The sequence below is a fragment of the Oratosquilla oratoria genome, chromosome 18, assembly GCF_046742065.1.
Source record: "Oratosquilla oratoria isolate Oo_2021 chromosome 18, ASM4674206v1, whole genome shotgun sequence".
Lineage (NCBI taxonomy): Eukaryota > Metazoa > Arthropoda > Malacostraca > Stomatopoda > Squillidae > Oratosquilla > Oratosquilla oratoria.
The window spans coordinates 30,147,464-30,168,730 of record NC_134794.1 but is presented as its reverse complement, the minus strand read 5'-3'; the positions used below and the strand labels follow the sequence as shown (position 1 = coordinate 30,168,730).

Here is a 21,267-nt window from a genome sequence, read left to right as displayed (position 1 = left end):
TCCAAGGCAACAGCAATTAAGTTAAAGGGAAGGGAGGTGTGGGGTGGGGGGTCAAATGACTGGACCACGTGAGAAGGGTCCAAGGAAGACAGACAGTCAATCTGACCAAAAGGATGGCCCAGAAACCAGACTGTGATATGAGAGGACACAAGGACAGGACAGTGATACGAAGACCTCTTTAGATAAACAGTACCCATGGCCAGTTGCCAGGGTATTCTTTCTGCGTTGTCACTGAGGAAGGATTAAAAAGAAAAAAAGAAAGAAATAAAGTTCATAAGTCCACCGTTGTGTTTCCTCCAGCGGTCAAAGCCGTCATCTTTGCCCTTTGCGCTTCTTGTACTTTTGGGACTGATAACAGTCACAGCTGGGAATAGAAGAGTGCGGGACTCGAATCCACTACTAAATGAAAGCGAGATCAGCACGCTTCAGATTACGTCACTTCAGATTCCAATATACTCGCATTGAAAATGGAAATACCCCAAAAGTATAATTTTTACATATCTTCTGGTTAGAATACTCTAGGCCTGCAGCATTAAAATGCTTACCACAAGGAGGAGAAAGCACACATTACCAACAGCCAATGTCGTTCTAGTATGACGGAATGGGGCTCCTTCTCACTAGAATCTATGACTTAGATGGAAGTTAAGTGCAACCTCTCTGATGCCGCCCTTTTCTAGAATTCAAAGGTTTTCACTTTAGGAACCGCGAGTCCATTGTTTCTAACCGGAAACGAGAATTATAATTAGAATGAAAAGATAATTGCATTATAATTTTTTATAGTTCCCATATATATATGTATGTATATATATATATATATATATATATATATATATATATATATATATATATATATGTATGTATATATATATATATATATATGCGTAAAAAACACCAAGGAAAATAATAGAATGATAACCGAGCGCTTTTATCTATTTAGACATCATGGTACATGGGTAAATAGACGAGAGCGCTCGGTCATTTTATTTTCCTTGGTGGTTTTTCCGCATATTTAGAATCGTGAGTTAATGTGATTTCTCATGCATATATATATATATATATATATATATATATATATATATATATATTATATATATAATCTATCATGTTATTTATTAGTTGTCTCAAAATTGCTCCGAAAACTTGTTTTACGAAGAAATTTCATATATTAAACATTACAAGCACTTGACTGTTGTTATATACATGATAGGTTATAAACATACGTATTCACACAGTTTGCAATTTGCAAGAATGTTATGGCAATACACAAAGTATCCATGTAATCTTGTGCTTTTTATTTTACTTTTTCACCCTCAAAATATGAACTGACTTGATATTGTATATATTAAAAAATATACTTTTCTCACACATTCGATTTTTGTGTGTGTTGCTTATCTGCCGCCCACCACTTAACTGATTACCCGAGGCTGAGATAAGATAATGTTAAGGTTTTTCTGAGGTGATGGCGTCATGATTATACGGCTGAGCAGAGGTACAGTACTTACTGAACCAAATAATTACAATGAAAATATACATAAGCATACATGAACCATACCCAGAAAACATACTGTATGTAAATATGTAAGCCATATTAATACATAGTTTATAATTACATTCAGTTATCAGTATTTGCCTGAACACTAACGTTAGTATATTTTAAATGGATAATCTTTACGATCTTATTGAACAAATTAAGAATATAAAAATTGAGGAGACTACAAGAGACCATAAGGCTTACACTAGGCAGCTCTATGTCCATTAACACTTGTCATCCCTATCCATAAATTCGTCTGATATTACAAGTCCTGTCCTGCTGTCTTGATATGATGAAATTGCGTGTTTTCTTTATCAAAGCAATCTGTGTCTTTGTCGGCAAGCATAATCAGCATATCGTTGTGCTGAAGGGGATAAATTTCGTTATAGCATATTAAAGGGCATTATTTCTCGGCATGATATGTCACTTGACTTCTGCACAAGTTGTCAATGTTTCGAACAAAAGATCTTCATCGGATTGTTTTCACGTTTTTTCTTTATTTATTAATAAAAAAAAATTATTTACCAATTATTAATTTGATTCACTTATTCATTTATCAGTTTACTTATTGATTTATTTACTTATCTGTTAGTGGAAAACAGTGAATTAAATTAATATTTGGTAAGTAATAAATAATTATTAATGAATAAAGAAAATACGCGAACACGCCTATAAAATTATGTAAATGCACACGTGGATTGTTAACGACTTATAGAGGCGAGAAGCCGAACGTGACTGAGGAAGGCGAGTGGCGATTATGACGTAAATAGAAGTTGCGATATCAGCAATCCTATACTTCCATTTTTTTTCTTCGCCTTTTTCACTTCTCCCGATTTTTCCCGGTCCCGTATCTTTGATTTAAACACCAGGAAGATAAGTCTCACCCCCTCATGCATTAAATAATAATAATAATAATAAATTACGTTCTAAAAGTTAGGAAATGTCTGGAAATAAAACTGAAGAAAAAGTACAAATTCGACTAAATCTTGGTTGATTTACACGGAATGGTGCAACAACCACCAGTTTGACAGTTTCTTGGGTTCCTGTGTGCGTGTAACGATCCTGTGGATTCCTATGCATTATAGTTCAGGCAGTAGATAGTATATCGCCCGTGCCCACGCTGACGCTCCGCCACTAATAGAATCCGTCTGCCCTCCTCAGAGAAAGCTGGTCGTTGATGCTATAACTCTCGGCTCGGAGGTGGTAATGGGTCAGCTTTGGTTGATCCGATAATGTACAGAGAGACCTATCCAGGTCCTTCTTGAATTTCTCTAATCTACGGTTATTTGGATCCCTATGTGAAATAGATCTCTGTGTGCGAAGACGTTCTCTATGTTTTGATTCTGGTTGTGGCTCTGCAGTGTATTCTGTCCATGTGGCAGAGGCGTCCTTGGCGTTAATGGTCATGAAATTTTATATTGATATTATTTATTGTCTGACCCATCATATCTTGTAAATATAGATGATCATGTACCGTTCTCTACAATGCTCTAGTGAAAAGAGTTCCTGTAATATTTCCCAGTAAATGAGGTGTTGAACAGCACATGTCTTATTTGTGAACGAGCGGTGCGCTGTTTCTAATAGTTCCTTTTCTCCTACCTTCCACGGGTTCCATAGATGACAAGTCATGTTTCTCTCGTTTGGAAGGTGAGGAGAATTCAGTCTTGCGGGCAGAAAGTTCCGATTCTTCCGATTTCGATTTATCGGCCAATATTCACCGATCACGATTTTTTGAGTCCGATCTGTAACTCTATAAATAACCCCCTATTATTATTTGCCTTGTGATGATTTTGTACTGAATTTTTTCATAGAAAAATATTGTTTACAAACAAAAGAAAGCAAAAAACCGGTCAGTATTAATTTCCTTGTGTTTGATAAGCATCACTCGCACAAGTTTCCCTAAAGGTTAACAATCAAATCCTAAAAATGCGTTTTATTTAATTAGATTCATCAATTATTCCTAATTTGTGCAGGTGCTAAAAAAATTTGCTAACCTTATATATTTTCCCATAATGCTTCATGCCATACAAGCCTTGATATGAACCTCATGTTTTTTTATTCCGATGTTGACACGCAAAATTATTCATCGCCATTTTATTTGATGGGATTAACAATGCTCCAGCAACAACAGTTACAATATTTCGCAATAATGAAAGAATGTGCCTCTAACTAGGCTAAGTTTATTGAAGGATGTAGAAAAATAGTTTTCCACTAACACATTAATAGGTAAATAAATCAATAAGTAAAATTATGAATGAATAAATGAATCAAATTAATCATTGATAAATAAATTATTAATAAAGAAAATACGATGTTGTCCAGAGATGTGTGTGTGTATGTGTGTGTGTGTATATATATATATATATATATATATATATATATACACATACACACACACACACATATACGTATATTTTTGTGTGTGTGTGTGTGTGTACACCACTGAATGGGTCCCAGTGAACAAATATACATTTTTATCAACCACAATTCACTTAATTGAAAGCCATCAACATCAACAGACTCGAGGAGGCATGTTGGTCCCCTCGAGTGTCTTGATGTTGATTGCTTAGAATTAAAGTGAATTGTGGTTGGTAAAGAAATATATATATATATATATATATATATATATATATATACATATATATATAAATATATATATATATATGTGTGTGTGTGTGTGTGTGTGTGTGTGTGTGTGTGTGTGTGTATATATATCTGTATATATATATATATATATATATATATATATATATGTATATTTGTATGTATGAGCAGGATATTACCTCTTATGCTTAACCAAACCATAGAGAAGGAATATCTCAGGGCATTGAAGAAGGGTTGTACCTAAAATCGCGACCTAGCAACAATGACTACCTACAGTGAAGTCGTAAACCTGCTTTCAAAGGAGAGCAAGTCCATAGTATGGTATATGGAAAAGTTTATACTACATGCTCTATACTACGAAGTGTAGGGCCGCGCAGTATCTCAGTGGATACCGTTTCGAACTCATGAGCAGGGGGTCATGAGTTTGATTCCTGGAGCTAGCTGCGTGTTTCTTGCGTTGATTCCCGACAGCCCTGGCCAGGCGGGGAGGCTACCCATTATCGGCCTAAAAAGATAACGGCTTGCCGCAACTGACAAAGCTTTGCTTTAATAGGGGTTTCTCACGTCCCACTTCGCAGGAATGGGATGTTGAGTACTAGGTTGTATATGTTTACTTTTTTTTTTTTCTTGATGAGCCACGATGTCAGCCAAATAAAAAAAAATCGTATCGTAGAACTATATAGGTGATATATGGCCACGCCAGTGTAATGTCTGCCAATTCTTTATTTTATTTTATTTACTTATTTTGCTTGATTACTTCCATGTTCTGATCTCTTATTGCACGTTTCCTACGTGCCTACCCGTTATGAAACGAAAGGCCTCAAGTCAAATATTGCAATTAGATTTTAATGACAAAGTTTGTATTGAAGCGCAATTATCACCCCCCCCCCTCGCGATCTCCCTTTTTTTGGGGGGGGGGGAGCTAGACTTATTGAGTTGCAACCATTCTTTCTTGGGCTGTATACTTTGGTCTTAGCATTTTCAAAATTATTCTCACAGTGACGCCGGTCGGTCCAAATGTTTGTAACCGATCCCCTGGGCCACCAGCAGCAAATACCAGGGACTTGCAGCAAAGCTCGTCCAGAACTTCCAACCTCTCAACGACTCCAGTCTCGTTTATTTTCGGGCCGTTTCGTATCCACACCCAACGCATACATATTTATGACCTTCTTATGAAAGGGGGGAAGGCCAGTAACCAAATTAAAACACACACATGTAAAGATGGATGGTTGAATAAATAAAGCAAAGCATTCCTCCCCAGCAACTCGAGATGTTCACCGTACGCCCTCCCCACGCTTGTATACTCCGCCACACTGTTTGGGGTTAGATGGCAGTGCAGCGAGGCAGCAAAGGGCACCAACTAAAACTAGTTTCTCCCTTCTCCTCCTCCCTATGTTTCGCCTACGGAACCCTTCCCTCCCTCCACACTTTATCCACTCGTCTATGGGACCGAGAACGTATGTTCCACCTGTGCCATTCACTCAAAGTCTCGCACTCTCTCTTTCCTGGTCCACTGGCACACCTGCATCCAGGATTCATTCACCCCATCCATTCATCCTTTTCTAGATCTACCCGATCTTACTCTACTGCTTTCCTTGTTCTTCTCCAACGCTGGTCACTCAGCAACATTCTTCAACACCCGTTCTCTAATCATATCCCCCACTATTTATTTTTGAAACGCGCGCCACATTTCCCCCAAACACTACATTTCGAATATAATTATGCTTGCTTCTTCCCACCTGTCGTCTTTTGTTCCAAAACTCTGATTTATATAGCATCACTCACTCACTCAACCTTCTCTTGCCCTTTGATGTGGGTCTGCCGCTGAGAGGTTCCTAATGATCAACGAAATAGGTCGACAATTGTGTACGCACTAGCGCTTATGCGTACGTACACATATAGTATAATCGAAAACGCGCGCACATTTATATATATATATATATATATATATATATATATATATATATATATATATATATGTGTGTGTGTGTGTGTGTGTGTGTGTGTGTGTATATATATATACATATATGTATATATATTTATATATATATATATATTTATATATGTATATATATATTTATATATATATAAAATGTATATGTATTTATATATGTATATATATATATATTACAACATACTGAAATATGGATGAACGGATATAAAAAGATATTGGAACCTAGGTAAGTTACAGAGGATATATTCTAAATAATCTGCCCATTAAGAGTTGGCTGTTTTGCTGATAAAACGGAGCCACCTGACAAGACAGTATTGATGCTTGTTGTAGAACCGAGGCACTTTCCCGTAGATTTGACATGATCACCACAGTTGGGTTTACTATTCCTGTGTTGGGTTACAAAGCCTGTAGGTAAATTGCATCGAAGATCAGTTGCATCTGTCACATGGACCGAGAGCGCATACGGGGAATACTTCGATATGTCCATAGTATATAAAGTTAGGGTGTTCTGAACAGAGGTTTCACTTAATTATGGTACAACGTCATCCAGGGTGTTCGGCACTCAACTATCAGTAGTGGAAAATTCGATCGCCCGGAACACCTAGATTTCGTCTGCGACCCTGAGTTGCTGCAAAGGATCCCACTTGAATTGTTGTCCACCCTTAATATATATATATACATATATATATAATATATATATATTTATATATATATATAATATATACATATATTCATATATAGAACATGCTCATGTTGAGGCTAATATAGCTACGAAGATTTTTTTTTTTTCACATCTCGGGTAGATTTCGTCTGCGAGCAACCACGAGTTGCTTCGAAGGCTCCCACTTTTCAACCACTGTAAAACTGGAATTGTCCAACCCTGGATATGCAAGCGAGAGGCTTTATTGTCTCTCACAAGCTGTTGGGGTCTCCTCCCATTCCCCCTTTTCGTCCCCTGCCCACAATCGACTCTCCAGGTGGAAGAACCTGGAGAGTCGATTGTGGCTGATTCAAAGAAATGCAAAAGGTGTAAACAGCAACAGACCTATTGGTCCTTACTGCTCGCGAACTGAAAAGGGGTGTAAACAGTGGAGACAGTTAATAGCCACTGATTTATTTTAAGTATATGAACTCAAGATCATGAGAAAAAAGTTCAGTTTTTCTCCAAGTGTCAAATACGAACCGTGTTGTGTCTTGACGGCAGAAACTCCAGGTCCTGTCACAGGGACGGTGGGTTGAGATCTGGAATGCTGATCCGAGGCGGCTGGTAGGTCAAGGTTTGTCATCGCTGCCCCGGGAGCTACGCAACAACACTTTAGGTAATATAAGATTAATGAATTTAAACTACCTAAACAGTAAATAATGGGGAAAAGAAACAACCTAGGAATGCTAGCTTAACAAAAAAAAAATTGGTTAGTGCCAGGCGGTTTTATTCAGCTAAGGGCAGGACCCTGCGTTGACCTCACAAGTCGACGACAGACCCGTGGCCAGGCCTTCGACGCGGTTCAATGCAAATGGCGCCAACGAGACCACTTCAGTGACTCCCTGTCATCACAGATACCCAGTCAGCTCTCGGCCGATGGCCGGAGCAAGTACAGAGGGTCTCTCCCTCCGTGGGAAACCCCAGACACATCGTGAAGTCGAACTGTTCAGGGTCTGTGAGCAGAGCATTCGCTGTCAGCACGTTCCACGATCTCATACCGTTCAACATCTCTCCGCTGAAGACTGTTAAAGGATCTCTGCTCAGAAGACCACTTGGCAGATAACCCTTCAACATGCTCCTGGCAATCAGACTCCTAAAATCGTAGACCCTCGGTCACTGTATAGAACCAGAAAACTACTGACCGTACCGATGGCCGTCACGGCAGTTTAAGCCCCATTGGTTTTCCAGCCTTCTTAGCTCGTCCTGGACCCCACTCGTTGATTAGCCATCGATGAACGGCCTCCAGACTTCCGGGAGGTCTACTGCCGTCTACCGGATCATCACTATAGGTACTTCAGCGCCTATACAGAAGTACAACTATGTACCAATCAGTCAATTAATTGGGAGCATACGCCGGAGGACGCGTTGCATTACTCGAACGTCGCCGTCAGTCTCCATGGTATCTCCGAGTAAACTCCCATGCAGTCACCCTTCCTACTAAAAAAAAAATGTATATATATATATATATATATATATATATATATATATAAAAATATGTATACATATAAATATATATATATATATATATATATTTATATACATGTACAGTATATATATATATATATATATATATATATATATATATATATATATATGCTAATAAGAACACGGGTACGTGTGTTCACTTATGCAAAGTAGACCACTTGGAAAAAGAAACTAACGAAGCAGAGCGCTTTCGTTAGTTTCTTTTTCCAAGTGGTCTACTTTGCATATATATATGTATATATATATATATATATATATATATATATATATATTTATATTTATATATATATATATATGTTCAGTCTTATTTGCCCCAGCTCAGAGTTCTGTGGACGTCCCCTGGAGACAACGCAGTAAGTGGGATCAACATTATGGATTCAAGACTGAACTTTGCACAGGACAATTTGTAACCCTCACCTCCAACTGAGTCTTACACAAGACCACTTGTACTTTAGTCTCCGAATTAACCTTACGTAAGGTTATTTGTACTTCGTCTCTAACTGAGCCCTGTGTGAAGTAACTTTCGTCGCCGATAGCCAGCGCTTCTATCCTTGAGGACAATAAATTGCACCAAAGGGGAGTCACAGAAGTGGTCAAGATGAAGTTTAAGGAGAAAAGCGGAAATGCGAGATAGTAAAAGTTAAAAGGGATCATCATTCTTCATTAGTCCCCCAAACCTTAACAGAGAGGGCTGCGTTACTGAAGTGCGGAGGGTCAGATAAGATATGGTCAAGGGCAATTCATAAGGTAGGAGTACCGTTAAGTCACGTAGGCTACTCTCCCGGCCGTTGTACACCTCTCCATACAAAAGAAGACCCCAAACGATCGCCGCGCTTGTTACTGCAACCCGTCTTTGCAGAAGTTGCAGCCATCTGTACAATTGTTATGATCAACCACCTTGGCAGGATTTATATATATATATTGGTGAAAAATGTAATCACACATTTGTCAATCACATGAAAATCACCGTTGGAGTAAAAAAGACTGGATCGATTGCAAACTGCAATCCTCTTCAGTAGATCTACTGAAGAGGATTGCAGTTTGCAATCGAAATATATAGATCACTTGTCTCCAGTCTTTTTTACTCCAACAGTGGTTTTCATGTGATATATATATATATATATATATATATATATATATATATATATATATATATATATATATAGTATATATATATATATATAAAGTTATGTTTATTTTATTTTTCCCTACCATATACATAAAGTTATATTTATTTTATTTTTCCCTGCCCGTTTGCTTCGTAGGGAGTTCTCTTCCGCCTGAATATGATCTCATGGCGGCAGCGAAAAGTTGGAGTATACGAAAGCCGTCGGTTGGTTCCGCCCGGTTCAACACAAATTCTTTGCCCACCATAAATCGCTGACTCCCTAGCCATGTATGTCGCCTTCAATCAACAGTCGAGTGAAATACCATGACATAGTTTCCCTCCAAGTAGGAACACTGAACAGGCATTTCTCCCTCATCAACCCTCATCCTGCGCGCGCGCGCGCGCACACACACACACACACACACACACACACACACAGTACCTGCATTCTCCACTCCGTCTCCCACGCTGTGAGAGCAATTGCTACCAAGATTTCGTAATGTTATCCTTTTAAGTTGTTGTTTGAGCTCTTTCAACGCGTCAGCATCTTTCCCCGCGCAGTGCACGTTGACCGACATAAGTGGACGTGCTAGCCAGAGAAAGTATACCAAGTCCGACTACTCTCAGAGGAAGGTTAGGACAGGCGTAGCCATTTACGGAGTGAAGGGCACATGCCTCAATCAGCTGGGCCTGCCTGCTAAAGGTTTGGTGATAAAAAGAGGCGTTAGAAGCCATTTCGATTTTCGCGCGCAAATCTGAAAACAAACGTCGATTTTTTTGCACACGCATATATTATCAGGCCCGTAGCCAGAACCAAGATCTAAGAATATAAGGTCTAATCACTTCCGACCGAATTTCGAGGGAGTTGGCGCAGCGAGCCCGTGAACGTCACCTGGCTGTTCAAAGTGGGGTTAGCGGGTCCTATAGCTGTCAGTTGAAGTTGGTCCGTCGTACGAAAATGACGTCGCCTTCGCTCGCACCGCTCCAATCAATTAGTTATATTCTGACAAATATTATATAAAATATATATATAAATATATATAAAATATTATAGTTCCTGTCTATATATATGAATATATAATATATATGATATATAATATATATATATATATAAAATATTATAGTTCCTGTCTTCCTTGGCGTTTCACAGTTTTCTTCAGTGTATCACAAAGAGAAAATGGACGCATCCAAACTACGTCAGAAGCTGCGCAGAACTGACACAGCGGTTAGACCTGTTTACTTAGACCTTGGCCAGAACTTATGACTTTGCTGGCTGAACGTAATGAACACAATTAATCTTGTATAGCACTTAGGGAAACAGTATCACAGCAGTGTTGTGACACCACAGCTGAGGCATAAGACAGTGACTGTGATAATTAGTCAGGGCTAACAATGTACTGGACATCATGTACGGATCATGCAGTAGAAGCACGTGCAGGTGGCGCCAAGTTGCAGTGCAATGAATTAAACAGCTGAGCGCGGTACCGCCATACAGGAAGTGCGTAAGTAACGCAGATGCCCAGCTCTGGTTATTATTTTGTGTTTTTAGGATAGGAAATATTAATGTTGTAGTTTAGGTATTATTTTATTGAGAATATTCGTAAGAAGTAAATACTTCTCCATTTATTATTTCATCAAAATCGTTCTCAAGGAAATTAAAACCGGGAACGCATTGACAGTAATGCACTACCTGTCCGGTGGTAACGCGCCCAGCACAGGAAAGGACATATGAATGCAGCAAAGAATATTCACGAAACCCATTAGTTTGCCTTGCAATTTTATCCTGACGATCAATATACCAGAAAAAAATTTGAAAAAAAAAAATATATATATATATATATATATATATATATATGAGCATGAAAGTTTGGGAGGCTACTTTTTTTTTGGGGGGGGGGGGCTAACCCCTCCCCCTGTTGCTATGGGCCTGCATATGTATGAGTTCAATTCAGTTAATCCAATGAGTGTTCTTTAGGTTTTGCTCTATTGAACCTTCTACAGCTTTGTCTTGTCTTCTCGGTTGAATAAAATCGTCTTGGGTCAAAACAGGAAGTATAGATAACGCCAACGGAAAGGCTTCACTGCCGGAAAGTAGAAGAGTATTGCATATAAGTTTTTTTTTTTTTTTTTTTTTTTTTCAACTGTATCTCCGAAAATCACTCTGCTTCTTATAAGCTTAAGGTCAGGCATTGATGAGCCTTGGTAAGGCTCGTTTCACACGGATGGACTTTTCGTCGTGCTCTCAAATAATTATGGACGTCTCTGTAAACGAAACGAAACTCCTTACACACACAAAAAAAAAAAAAAAAAAAAAAATCCCAATTATTTGCTAGAACGATTAGCAACAAAATGTTATAAATTATTGTAATGATTAGATGAAGAATTGTCACCCCAGACTTTGACAGGGTGTCAATTCTTCATGTGGGCTATCATCCTAGGGTGACAAATCTTCATGTGGGCCATCCAGGGCCATTCTTTGGTTGTATAATTTGATGACAATAAGCATAATTTTACCAAACATGCAACATGACTGTAGTGAGACATGGCTGTTGTTGGGGTCTTGAGCCCCAGAAAGTTGAGAAGACCTGGTTTAGGAAACTGTAATTAAGGTTACATTTCTTTTGTAGGCAAATCACAGGGGCATCAAGCATCATGGATGGAGATGATAATGCTGAAGCCTACGAAGATGCGGTCATGCTTGCCTATTATACACCCCAGCATGTGGCCAAAAGTCCCACCCAGTCCTTCTTTAGTGTACGGACCTCACAGGTAGGTTCTTTATTCTGTAGAAAGTTCTTTTGAAGAATATTAATATATGTACTGGAAACCCAGAAATATTAATGCATTTGATATAAATGATGTATTTACTTAATTGTAGTATACAGGAAAGGAGCAATGCTTATTGGGTCATGTCTCCTATTCTCTCTCTCTCTCTCACTTTTTAATACCTAGCTCAGATTCATGCATGGAAGAGAGTGGGTGGAGGATGTGGGAGTATGTGTAAATGATATTTTGACACAGCCCAACGAAATTTCACTGTCTTCTCTTTTTCTGCATGAGGGGACAGAGAAGATATACTTTCATTGATATTCTAGACTCAGTTCCACTTGCGTATTATCTTTTCCTTCTGATATAATCTTCAGTCTAGGGGGAAATTAAAGTGTGAAAGTTTTCTTCCTTTTTTCCATTATTTCTTATACAGCATGCTTCTTTGAGGTACACTCAAGAAATCCCCCGAGAACACGCATGTTAGGTCCTAGGTGAGCTTTGCACTGACAAATTGATATCTTTTGTCCAATGATCTTTAACTTTATATAAGAGCCTCCCCAAAAGGTGTGAGCTTACAGTCATGAACCAATTGAATTTTTTCCACCCATTTCCTAACCAGGTTCATTGTTACAAGTTTATATGCAATATTGTTTACTTAAGCAATCTCAAATCTGCATATCTCTCTTAAGTTACAAAGTTCTTTAGTCAGCAATGGAATCAGGCCCCTGGTCATTGTTTATAAACACACAGCAGAGAGTGAATTTATGCAACTTACCTGCCAGCTGTGTTGTTTATAAACATTTAAACCGTAGAAATATAACATTAGTCTTCTACCCTTCTCTCTACCAATTTATCTACCAGCCTCTTACAGAGAGTCAGGTAGGATAGTTCATCTCACATGGACGTCCTGCTGGTCAAGAGGGGGTTGGTGAGGTGAAGGAGGGGGAGAAGAACGATGTGGGTGTTGCTGCAATGGGCTTTATATCTAGATGAGAAATAGCAAATAGCAAAAGTCATGTTAGATTGTATGTTAATTATCAGAGCACTTTCCCGTATGTGGATAGTTTCTAGCATTTTTAGTTCTTTTATTTTATTACATTGTGCAACTATCTTGGTGTAATTGACAATAGACTCTCCATCAAGTACAGCCTGGTGGTATCAGAGATGGTGATGTGTATATATATATATATATATATATATATATATATATATATATATATATATATATATATATATATATATACACACACACACACACATACCGGTATATATGTACGTATGTATGTGTGTGTGTGTGTATATATATATATATTTATTAAATATCACCACATACTCAGGGTTCATGATCTTTTTCTTAACACTTTCGATTCTTCTAATTATTCTCTTCGTAGAACTTGATAAAAGATAGATAATATTTCTGATTGAGTCCATTGTGGATATGAAAACTAGAACATTATGATGTTTCGCCAATACCTTAGGCATCTTCTGGTAAATTTCATTTTTAAAGTTACGTGCTTATAGATACAGAAAATTCAAAAGATGGAATACTGGGAGAGATGGTAGTTCAAGAGTATTACCGGACACGTCATCTTTGTGGCATGACGCGGGGTGCCCCGAAAAGCTCCAAATATCTGCACATATTCTGCTGGATGTTAATGTTTGGCATATGTTTTCTTATAAAAACTGCCTCCAGACATTTCAGTTTTCTTTTATCGTTGGTCTTTGAAATTATGACTGTTTTCATTTAGTTGGTCTCATGATATGATAGTGTTATGTGTTTTTGTGATGTGATTTTTTATAGCACCATTTTGCATGTGAAATGTCAACCTTTGTGATAATGTTTGTGTTGTGTGGCCTATGTACTCTTCGTTGCAAAGCACACCGTCTTTTTTAAAATTGCATGAGTACTTATACACAATGTGGTTTTGTTTTAATTTGTCTCTAGTGGCAGTCATATTAGTTTTCATAACGAGACGAAGTTCTAGGATTGCGATGATGAATAATTAGATTCAGTTTATCCTCTTGTTTTATGGGCTTACAGTTTTGTATATTATGTCTTTCAGTACTTTTTCATCTGTTTTATAAGCAGGGGACATTGTTTTTTGGGTAAAAGATATTTAATTCATTCATCTTGTTATCTACCTTGATATTGTTGCTATTGGCTTTTTCCATATTAATTTTAATCTCTTTGTCAATGTCTGTCATTGTGACTCCCATTATTAGTTAGAATTTGCTTTACTCTATTTAGTTCTTGGTGGAGAAGGAGCCAGTTGGAAGAAATTTTAAAGGCTCTTGTGACATAAGCACGTATCATACTAATTTTATATTTGGAAGGGCACTCACTCGAGCCATTTGGGCATCTTCCTGAGTTGCTCGGTTTTCTATATGTGTGAAAAAGAACCCTATAGAAGAAATCTGGAAGAAAGTTACTAAATTAATTGACAATGCAAATGCTTCTAGGGATGGTGTTAAATTTTCTCCTCTGCAAGGTCATTATGAACCTGGGTATTTCTATGGTAATGTGAAAACCCATAAACCTAGACACAAATTGAGACCCATTATTTCTCAAATTCCCACACCCCCATACCAACTAGCTAAACAACTAAATGACCTAATCACTCTTACCTAGAATTTCCTCATATCTATTGGCTAAGATGTAATTAATTTAATCTGTTTGCAAACACTTTTTGAGCACCACACTCACAGCATGGTTTCTAACAATCGGGAAAACAGTCATAGATATCCTATGAACTATATATTATATAGAGTATGGAGAATGATAATAGAATACACCAAAATCACCCAAATATAACAGCTGCATATAGAAACCAAAATCCCCCCCATAGAATATCAAATCATTTCATTGGGAAAAAATCCAGGCTTCACCTTTGATATTCACATGACTTTCAGCCTGACTGTGAAAATTAATAAGAAAATAAACATATTAGATCAGTTGTGAACACAGGCTTTTGACAGCAGAAGGAAATTAATTGCATTCTTGAGATTCAGTCAAGTTCTTAAGAGCACTCAGCCATGGTTCTCAACAAAAAAAGAAAACAAATATACAGTACCTTACTTTCTATACAATAAGGAGAGGAGCCTATGTTTTGAGATATATAGCTGTGGCCAAAACTGTTACCTTTACCCAATGTGCTTGGCATTAAGAATAATAACAAGATACACCAAAACTATTCAAATAGAACATCTGCACTCAGAAACAAGTTTTCTCCTTAGCATTACTCATCCATCTCATGACATCAGACTAACTCAATCTGCTGAATGTAGCAAAAAATATACATACATACATACATACATACATATACCAAGGCTTTTTCCCCCTTCCAAGGGAGGTAGCCAAAAAGGGAAAGGCATAAAAACACTCCCACCCATTTCATCCCCAAATACACTCCACACCCCTCCCACCCTCCCTCTCATCTGAGCACCTCCTGGATGACGGGTCATCCCTGCACCCTGCCCACCGCCCTGGGTCAGAAGCAGTGTCGCAAGACACAGCACATCCACAGCAAGGCCGCTTCATTTAATCGGCAACCCCCCCTCTCCGTCCCCCCTTGCATATAAGGAGAGGACGGGGAGAAATCCCTTCGGGCTGCGTCAAAATTTACTCACACATACTACCCCACCCCCCGCCCATTCCTCCTCATGCAATCATAACATCATCCATATACAACCATTCTCCACTCACCTCTGTCTTCCGTCCTCTCCCTTCCTTCCTCAACAGACATTCCCCTCTTCCCCAAAGCCCCCTTCACCCCATCCATCCACCTCATCCTAGGACGTCCCCTCATGTTCACTCCCTCCACATCTGCCTTCCATACCTCTTTTACTAGTCTTTCTTCACTCATTCTTTCCATGTGTCCAAACCATCCTAATATTCTTTCATCAACCCTATCTCCCAAATCCTTTTTCACCCCTGTTCTCCTCCTCACCTCCTCATTTCTCACTCTATCCAGCCTAGTAACCCCCACCATACTTCTCAGACACCTCATCTCAAACACATTCAAACTCCTTCTCTCTTCTTCTCTTATGTTCCACGTTTCTGCCCCATACAGTGCTGTTGGCACAATCACTCCTTCATACAGTCTCCTCTTCGCATCCATTCCCAGATGTCTATTCCTCATTACACTCTTTAATCCACCAAGGCATTTACTCGCTTCTCTCAATCTACCACCTTCACTCCACCTTTTCCTGCTACACTTGCACCCAAGTATCTAAAAGCAAAAAATATACCAGCAGTAAAGTATTTCACAAATCAAGCTCTTTAAGATGGACATGAATACACTTTCTGTTCTAATTAGACCTGCCTGAGTTTAAGAAGTAACTGTTGACTTATCTAGTAGCAGTTTATGTGAGATGTACCTGTACATAGGAATGGATTCCTTTGCAATTTTGATGATTAGGGGCTTAACCTGAAAAATTGGGTAATCATTTAGGTGCTATGTATAACTCTTTGCCCCTAACCTGGGTATTCTTCATTGCAGGATTCATTGGACACCTATCACGACGCCTTCTCAACCTTACATGTGGCAAATTTTGGCTCCCACATGGGCCTGGCAGATGATCGGCCGTGCCTCGGTGAATTTGATGGTATCAATGGAACTCCAGAAACTGCCTGTATGTAGAACCATTGTACTGATATTAATATGACACTCCATGTGGTGATATTAAAACAATCCCACACTAATACATCACAGACAAGTCCAAAGATTGTTCCAAGAGAGTTCTATGGGAGGACCTGAGGACTATTGCCAACCACAGTGCAGCTCTTGGTTGCCAGTCAGTGAAACTTGAGGTAACAGTTATTATTATTATGTCTTTGGAGGTGAGATTGCTTTGATATCTTTGACTCTGAGGGGTTGAACATTAATGTCGATCTTCCCCTTTGGAATGCAGAAGTTCCATGGGCAAATGACTTCCATCGCAATTAATCATTAACCATTGATACTAGTTAGATGAATGCTTGCTGGTGACAGAGGTCAAGGTGATGGCAGTTTGAACCCTGCCTGGGGCAAGTTAAACCAAGGGCATGGTTCATTAAATTCCATGCTATAAAGTCCTCTGTAAGGGGCACCACTGCAGGCACCTGATATGGGGGAGTCTGCAGCGTTAGGCCAAATCATTAATCAATCAATCATTACTTAGAATACATTATAATTTCAAAGTACTGTATATGATTGTTCTCTACATTCACCAGTGATAATGTAGCAGTTATTAGTGGAAGGATCACTTTCAAAATGAATGCAAGGTCCTTCACATTTTTATTACCTAGTAACCTTATACAAGATGAAACCTGAAAGAGCATGCATATAGGGCTATGACTCTCTGAAAGGAGGAAAAACTCTCTTCACAGAAATAAAGTCCCCACACACACATTTGTCCTTACCTATATTAGGGATGTAGCCATGTAGGTTAACACATAGTCCCAGGATCTTACCCTGGATTTTGACCATGAGATCTTTGGTTTCTGGTTTTCTGGTTCCTGATGCAGGGCAGTTCCTACAAAAAATTAGGCTAAAAGTTATAATAGTATTATCTAAAAATGGCAAGAAATTTGTTATTTGCATGTACATTTCTTTAGTTAAATTTAATTATGTAGTTGCATTATATTAAGTGTTAAATTTCATTTAGCCTTCTTTACATAGAATTGAATTCCTTTTATTTGCTATCTTTGCAGGTCTCCTATCTAAAGGACCAGTGGCCCGAGTACGACATGCAAGTTGCACCAACAGCCTCTCAAATCCCCCAGTTCCATTAGGATTACCAGCAGATTTATCCTATTCAACTCATTCCCTTCGGCATTCATTCCGAAATGGAGACAGTCTGCCTGCAAGTATATCCCCACACATAGGAAGAACCAGGTTCATGCAGCATTACAAAAGAAAAAATCAGCTTTTACCCGGTGTCAACTATGTCCCTTGTGTAGAAGAACCAAGTTCTAATGGAACCAGTGAAGGGACAATAAAAGAAAATGGAATTGATAGTTCCTACTCTTCTCCTCACCAACCTTCCTCAGTCTCCCAAGGCTGCTCTGCATCTGTACTTAATCAGTATTCTTCTAAAAGAGATTCCCTTTTGCATAACCATAGAAAAACTGGAAGATCTAATACTCCAGTCACTCGTGTAAATATTAGTGCCAATACCACGTGGAAGAACAATTATGTTCCTTGTGTAGAAGCAGAAAGAATCTTTGGTCTTCCATCCCCTGGTGTGATTGTTGTGGAAGAACACTTGAATACTGTTGGTGCTTCTACAACAGCTTCAACTACTGCTACCTCCACTGTCCTCATGTCTTCTGAAGTTCAGTTGCAGCCTTCCCACATACCCAGTAAAAGCAACAACACAGTGCTACATACATATACATTTGGGCCTGTAAGTAACTCATGAAACATTTCTTTGTAGATATATATATATGTATATATAAATATATATGCATATATTGATATATATATGCATATATACATATATATACATACCATTGAATTTTCCAGCAGCTTCTATGTTCACAAATTTTTTGCTGGCATTCTCGACTTTTCTTATGCTGGCATGCTATGTGGTACTGAGCTCTCTAAATCAACTGGCCAAACAACATTGGAGGTTGAGGTAGAGGCATTAGAAGTTTCTTCTTATTTAATGTAGAGCTTTCCCATAACAATGTGCATATATGATAACCAGATCCCAGACACAGTGCTGATTCAGACAGCCAATCAGGAGGCATGATGCATGGCTCCACCCACTAGTCAATCGGACATGATCCTAAAGCAATATTCAACTTCTTTGGATGTGGGGATAGTAAATGGGTCCAAAGTTTGTCTGTTCATGGATTTTTTTTTTTTTTTTTTTTTTTTTTTTTTTTTTTTTTTTTTTTTTTTTTTTTTTTTTTTTTTTTTTTTTTTTTTTTTTTTTTTTTTTTTTTTTTAATAACAAGACTTCCAGGATATATATACATATATAAGCATATACATATATATGTGTATATATATATATATATATATATATACACACATACATATACCAAGGCTTTTTCCCCCATACAAGGGAGGTAGCCAAAAAGGAAAAGACATAAATTCATTCCCACCCTTTCCATCCCTGAATACACTCCACACCCCTCCACCCTCCCTCTCATCTTAGCACCTCCTGGATGACAGGTCATCCCTGCACCTTTTCCATTGCCCTGGGTCAGAAGCAGTGTCACAAGACACAGCAAATCCACAGCAAGGCCGCTTTATTAAATCGGCAACCCCCCCTCTCCGTCCCCCCATGCATAAAAGGAGAAGACGGGGAGAAATCCCTTCAGGCTGCGTCAAAATTTGCTCACACATACTACCTCACCCCCCATCCCCCCGCCCATTCCACATGCATCACATCATCATCCATATACAACCATTCTCCATTCACCCCTGTCTTCTGTCCTCTCCCATCCTTCCTCAACAGACATTCCCCTCTTCCCCAAAGCCCCCTTCACCCCATCCATCCACCTCATCCTAGGACATCCCTTCATGTTCGCTCCCTCCACATCTGCCTTCCATACCTCTTTTACTAGTCTTTCTTCACTCATTCTTTCCATGTGTCCAAACCATCCTAATATTCTTTCATCAACCCTATCTTCCAACTCCCTTTCCACCCCTGTTCTCCTCCTCACCTCCTCATTCCTCACTCTATCCAGCCTAGTAACCCCCATCATACTTCTCAGACACCTCATCTCAAACACATTCAAACTCCTTCTCTCTTCCTCTTTTATGTTCCATGTTTCTACCCCATACAGTGCTGTTGGCACAATCACTCCTTCATATAATCTCCTCTTAGCATCCATTCCCAAATATCTATTCCTCATTACACTCTTCAATCCACCAAGGCATTTACTCGCTTCTCTCAATCTACATTCTACCTCCACCTTCACTCCACCTTTTCCTGCCACATTTGCCTCCAAGTATCTAAAACTATCCACTTCCTCCAGTCACTCTCCCTTAATGCTCACTTCCAGACTACTGCCACTTTCACCCCTTGTACATCGCATCACCTTACTTTTACCCACATTTATCTTCAGCTTTCTTCTATCACACACTCTCCCAAACTCTGTCACCAACTTCCTCAATCCCTCCTCTGATCCTGCCACAAGCGCAGTGTCATCCGCAAACAACAGCTGGCTCACCTCCCACTTTTCTCCATTTTCTTTAACCATCTCCAATCCCTGATCCACTACCCTTGCAATTACCTCTCGCACTACCCCATCCATGTATAAGTTGAACAGCCAGGGCGACATAACGCATCCTTGATAAAGTCCCACCTTTACCTCGAACCACTCACTCTCTCCATTTCTAATCCTGACACAGGCTTTACTACTCTCATAAAAACTCTTGACAGCTCCTAGAAGATTTCCTCCTATCCCGTATATCCGCAAAACCTCCCACAGTGCCTTTCTGTCTACTCGGTCGTAAGCCTTTTCCAGGTCCATAAAAAACATCCTTCCCCTTTCCTATAGCTTTCTCACATATCTGTCTTACCACAAAAATCTGATCTACACAACCTCTACCCATCCTAAATCCACACTGTTCCTCACCAATTACTCCCTCTGTTCCTCTCCTAATCCTCTCAATCAAGATCCACCCATAAGCCTTCCCAACTACACTTAACAAGCTAATCCCTCTGAAACTACTACATTCACACTTGTCCCCTTTTCCCTTGTAAAGTGGAACTATACAGGCACTCCTCCAGTCCTCCAGCACTCTACCCTCTCTCCAGCAAACATTAGATAACCTCACCAGCCAGTCCACCATCACTGTACCTCCTTTTTATATATATATATATATATATATATATATATATATATATATATATATATATATATATATATATATATATATTTACAAGTCTTCCAAGGAGAAGTGGAAGAATTAGAAAAAAAAAGTAAATGTGCTGGCTGAGGATGGTGAAAGTTCACCAGAAAACAGTGATAGGCAGTGGCTTTGTTTGAGAGACAGTAGAGGGAAGGTAAAAGAAAATGAAGTCCTTAATGTTAAAACCAAGATTGTGGTGGATTGTGACAGAATATTGGTTCCTTTTGAAGTAGATAGTGGTGCTCGAGTTTCAACTCCAGG

The 21,267-nt window shown here is 38.8% G+C and overlaps 1 protein-coding gene across 3 annotated transcripts in view; it reads left to right on the top strand.

The window, feature by feature from the left end:
- The window catches only part of LOC143035142 (uncharacterized), an 86,951-nt gene that overhangs the window by 8,608 nt on the left and 57,076 nt on the right, over positions 1 to 21,267 (top strand). For 2 of the 3 annotated variants that reach the window (XM_076201762.1, XM_076201761.1), the window contains exons 2-4: positions 12,013 to 12,154; positions 16,654 to 16,786; positions 17,847 to 18,541. In XM_076201762.1, coding sequence (XP_076057877.1) covers positions 12,013 to 12,154; positions 16,654 to 16,786; positions 17,847 to 18,541 — 970 coding nt within the window. The remainder of the gene's footprint in view (positions 1 to 12,012; positions 12,155 to 16,653; positions 16,787 to 17,846; positions 18,542 to 21,267) is intronic. The other variant, XM_076201763.1, reaches the window with a different exon arrangement.